We start from the raw sequence: 5,382 nt of genomic DNA, 5'->3' as shown, positions 1-5,382 counted from the left end.
TTGATCTGATTTAATTCTAATATATTTGCATGTTTTTATGTCATTATTTATTACTGTTTCAGTGCTTTGATGTCATTTTGACAAATAAGTTGATTGTTAAACTATGAAATATCCTGCTTCCATTATGTTTGTCACAAGTGTTTGAGAGAGAACATTTGAGAGACATTGCAAAAAAATGTGTTCTGTATAGTCTATATTTTATATTGTGCATAACGAATATCAGCCGATATATCAGCTGATATATTATAGTAACAAAAAAAAAAAAATCATAATATTGGTATTGGCATTGACCAACAAAAATCTATTATTGGTTGGGCTCAGATAGTTTCTATTTTGTTTTATATACTTTGTCTTCTTCTTCTTATTATTATTTTCTATTTATCTGTATTTCTGTATTTTGTGCAGCTGCAACAACAAAATTTTTTCTCTGGTGATTAATAAAGGTTCAACTTATTGTATCTAATATTTTTCAGATGTCTCCTTTTTTTGCATTATTATTAAGACTGTGTGTGATAGCTAAAACAGTTTTTTTGTAGTGAGTGGGAAGAGTTTGGGGTTTTGATTGTAAAGCCATATGTAACTTCAAAATGATTCCATAAATTGTTAAGATTTTTATCACCTTACGTGACACTTAAGTGGCCTTTAATTTGACCCCTTTCTGTATCAGGGCTCGTGTGAACAAACAGCAAACTACACGTTGAAGGAAGAGATAACAGCGACCTCTGCTGTCCAAATGTATTAGCTGCATAGCTGGAAGGGTAAGAGGGATATCGAGCTGTGTGGTATGATAAATACAGTCACATCTATGCAAATTGTTGTTTTTATTCCTTATATTGTGAATTTCTTTATATAATTCTTTATTAATACTTATATATTACCTTGTGCTGCTTGGTAATAATGTTGCATTTGAAGCAATACAAGTACAAAGCAGGATGACAAAAAGAAGAAAAAGAAGAAGAAGATGATGATGATGATTAAAGTAACTATAAATGAATACTATATCGCAAGATATATATTTATTTTTTCTTAACAGTTTGAAGGAAAATCACTCAGGATGAAGAAGAGGATTAATGTTTCACTCCGAGCCAGTAGGGGGTGTATTATGTTGACTGTCCCATGGTGCGCTGTCCTCACTCGTCCCCTAAAACACTAACAGATAAAATGGCGTCCGAAAACAGCTCTGAGTCTCAGGATGAGAAAGTGTCTCTGATAGAGACGGAGACAGAGCAGGACGCACACGAGCAGAGCGAGGCGGTGGTCAAACACAGCGAGTCGAAGATCACGCTTTATCACTGGACGCAGTCCTTCAACTCCCAGAAGGTGAGTCAGTGTCTTTATGTTTCAGCACCACAGAGGAGTGGACAGCTCCTCATTAGACAGACAGTAAAACCTCTGTTCTTCTAATCATACAGTAGATAAGATATTACTTCTGTTGGTCAAATCTGTTTCTAATCAGAGAGGCTCACTGCCATAACACACCACCATACTCGACTGTAAAAATGTAGTCTCTGTTCACCCAGGAAATTTTGGAAAACACTACATTTGTGCCCTTTATTTATTTATTTTCAAATATATATATCTCACCTTGCCCCTTGTGTTGTCACTGATAGAAGCGTTTGTTGTTGGTGTACTGTTAAAATGACAATTAATGAAGGTGGTAATGTGATTGAAATGTAATCTAGCATAGCACATTTGTTTTTTTTTTGTCATAAACACTAACTGGGAGGAAATTTATTCTTAGATGGGATCTGCATTATCTTTTGGCTTAAGCCAGACAAATAATTTTAAATAATTTATTTGCAATAGCTACAAGACAGCAAAAAAAAGTCAGAAATGCAAAAGCTATGATCACAAAAGTCTTTGATCACGAGCTCAAAAGTGCTCAGATCAATATCTGCAAGTTAAAGCACTTCAGTGTATGAAAAAAACTTGCCTCAGCATTCACAGTTGTTGTTTTTGCAGGTGCGTCTGGCCATAGCAGAGAAAGGTCTGCGCTGTGAGGAGTATGATGTGAGCCTGCCGCTCAGTGAACACAACGAGCCCTGGTTTATGCATCTGAATCCTGCTGGTGAGGTGCCGGTCCTCGTCCACAATGACAACGTCATCTGTGACCCGACACAGATCATGGACTACCTGGAGCAGAACTTCAATGATGGTAAGGCTGAATAAAGACTCACTGACTGTTTTGATGTGCTCTAGCAGGGATGGATAAGTCTTTTACCAATCCTGTCCATTCAACTTCTTACTTTGATTTCCTTTTTGAGCATTTTTTTATTTAAAATTTTCCCCCCTTGTTTTAGATTTGTTGTACATTTTGTGCATGTCTTTTTTTCCAATCATTTATTCAATCATTTATTTTAATTTCCCATTTTCTCTTGGTTTGCATTCATCAATGGTAGCTTTGTTCTAAGGTTCTCATCCAGTCGCCTTAAAAGAAGAGAAAATCTGGTAAGCATGGAACTATTTAAACTAATGAATATTTGAAGATGCAATATGTAAGATTTTTAGTTTTTAATTCTCAACAGAATGTGAGGCAATAATAGTTTTGACAGCATATTTAAGATGTCTATGTCTATGCCACTGAAGTAAGAAAGCTGACGAGCTAGCTTTAGCCTGTCCTGTCTCTTAATACCACTTTGTATGTCAAGATGCGACAGTGAGTCACAATAGCGCCGACAATAGCACCGAGGTGGATTTCCTGCTGGGTTTGGTTCCTGGCACCCTGGAGCTGATCCCATCCTAACCCCCTGAAGCTAAATAGTGAACAGCAGCTACAGTTAGCAACCTTTATGCACCCACTGTTAAATTAAACATTAAAAAAATCACCTTCCCCAACCCTAGCCTTTATATATTTTCCACTAGGAAAGCTTACAACCTCAAAAACACTTGTTCTTTTGTAAGTGATATGTTATATCAGTCCTTCCTTCTCGTGCAGAGGGCACTCCCAAGCTGATCCCTGAAGAGGGCAGCACATACTACCACAGAGTGCAGCACTACAGAGAGCTGCTGGACTCACTACAGATGGACGCCTACACCCATGGCTGTATCCTCCACCCTGAGATCACAGTGGACTCCCACATACCTGCATACGCTGCCACATGTATACGAAGTAAGACGACACTCACTGATGCGCTGGAGTAGTTATATACAAAGTCTCACACACACACACAGATAAGTCTCCACTATGCAGTACCAGATAAGACCCCTTGTTGCTAGGGGAACAGCCATATATGTTCTAGGCATGGGTTCAACAAAGAGTTGGCAACCATCCATAGAGATCTCACAATGTGCCAACGTTATTATCATGACGACAGTACAAATGTTTCTTGGGTACACTCAATCTGTTCAACCCACTCAAATTTAAAATTATTATAATGAGCTTTACCATATACAACTATTAATTTCCACAATAATAACTGTATAATGCTTTGTCTCTAACATGATGCTGTGTTTTTGTGTGACAGCACAGATCGGAAACACACAAACGGAGCTGAAGAAACTGGCAGAGCAGAACCCAGAGCTCAAAGATGCTTATGTAGCAAAACAGAGGCGCTTGAAAGTAAGTAAATTTAGCAAAGTGCTAAATAAACAAAGGTGTTGTTTTTTTTTTGTGATCTACACTTGAAGTTTTATCCTCCAAGAGTCATGCTGCCCCACAAAACCAAAACAACTACTCTTACGTACTTTTAAGTTGGGTAAAGACTGGACTTTTTAGAGTCTGTTTTCCCCGAAATACAGTGTTGTGGCTTTTTGTTGCTGTCCAGGCCACAGTAATTGGACTCTGGTTAGGTAATATCTGAGCTCTAGTGGTCCCTGTTACTCTATGAGATAGAGACACAGCTAACTAGACAGCTAAAACAAGAGAACAATGCTGTAAACTATGGTCTGTAAACCATAAAAGAACACACTGTTTGTAATATTGCTTCTATGCAGTGATTTTAAAGCCCTCTTTTGCATGATTCTCTCTCAACAATGTATAACAGAAGTAAATGTGATCTAATGAATTTATACATGAAAATGTTTGTGCAGTCCAAGTTGTTTGACCATGACAACATGAAGTACTTGAAGAAGCTTCTGGATGAACTGGAGAGTGTGATGGACCAGGTGGAGACAGAACTACAGAGGAGGGTGGAAGAAACACCAGGTGCACAACAACAATAGCTTGTCACTTGGCAAACACTTTACCATTAACAGACACACAATAAAAGCCACAAGTACATTTTTATGTCTATAATAATGTTAACACATGTCAGTGGTGACTCTTGCAACTAAGTACAACTATGTCTCTTTCTTTGTCCTTTTCCCCTTGCAGAAGAGGGCAGTCAGTCCTGGTTGTGTGGCGAGTTCTTCAGCATGGCTGACGTCTCTCTGGCAGTCACCTTACACCGCCTCAAGTTCCTCGGCCTCTCCCGCCGCTACTGGGGCAACGGTAACCGTGTGAACCTGGAAACGTACTACGAGCGCGTGGTGGAGCGCCCGGCCTTTAGGAGAGTGCTGGGCCACGTCAACAACATCCTGATCTCCGCTGTCCTTCCTGTGGCGTTCCGCGTGGCCAGGAAGAACGCGCCGGTTATTTTTGGCACCACTCTGCTGATAGGTGTTCTGGGAGGAGCTACATATCTTGCTTTTCTTTACATGAAGAAGAGGCTGACTCTCTCCAGCTGAGGGAGACGACACATGTTTGAGCTGCTTTGGGACTGAACTGGAAACTGGGAGGTGGATAAACACAGACAAATATGACAAATGTCGCCCATATCATAATTTAAACTGTGTAAAGTTAAAATAAAAATAGAATTTGATCACTCAGCAGGCATCAGTAATACTTAATTGGAACAAACCTTAATTGTCTTGTTTTCTGTGTTGCTGGTTGCACAAAACGCACTTTTAATCATATTCAATATGTAACTGTTACATTACATGCCAAAGGACTGACTTAAAGGACCATACTGGTATTTTTACATGTGTTTGCCATTTATAATACTTTAAAGGAGCAAAATATAAGACCCAAGTCTTTGAAAATATGTACTCCCCATTAAAATATCACTCAGTTTAACTGTTAAAAGCATCTACTCCTTCTAAAAGACTATCAAAGATTTCTTATGACTCATAAGCAAACCCTAACTCATTTAGTGAACAATCAGCATTCATTTTAACTCTAATAAATGAGAAAAATATTTCATATTGGTCCTTTAATTCACATACAGTATAGAACATGTTGTGAGTCAAACAGCATTGTCTTCACAAGATACGTTATGGTTGCAGGTATGAATAAAGTAGATATGAAAAGAAAATGTAAACTGTGACTGATTATCTATTATCTTGGCAGTTTGTTTTTACAATCCATATAATAGCGCCTGAATGTACCATTCCTCACGAACAAAA

At 38.4% G+C, this 5,382-nt stretch overlaps 1 protein-coding gene across 1 annotated transcript; it reads left to right on the top strand.

The window, feature by feature from the left end:
- The first annotated feature begins 1,149 nt into the window (after positions 1 to 1,149).
- gdap1 (ganglioside induced differentiation associated protein 1) lies at positions 1,150 to 4,981 on the top strand. The gene is made up of 6 exons (XM_084747402.1): positions 1,150 to 1,320; positions 1,963 to 2,155; positions 2,936 to 3,109; positions 3,465 to 3,559; positions 4,030 to 4,144; positions 4,313 to 4,981. The coding sequence occupies exons 1-6, from the start codon at positions 1,162 to 1,164 to the stop codon at positions 4,663 to 4,665; spliced, it is 1,089 nt and encodes a 362-aa protein (XP_084603528.1). The 5' UTR covers positions 1,150 to 1,161; the 3' UTR covers positions 4,666 to 4,981.
- Positions 4,982 to 5,382: the final 401 nt, after the last annotated feature.

Source organism: Lutjanus erythropterus, chromosome 21 (genome assembly GCF_056507025.1).
Source record: "Lutjanus erythropterus isolate fLutEry1 chromosome 21, fLutEry1.hap2, whole genome shotgun sequence".
NCBI classification, from domain to species: Eukaryota; Metazoa; Chordata; class Actinopteri; order Lutjaniformes; family Lutjanidae; genus Lutjanus; species Lutjanus erythropterus.
The sequence above is the reverse complement of the archived record's forward strand: the minus strand, read 5'-3'. Positions and strand labels throughout refer to the sequence as shown.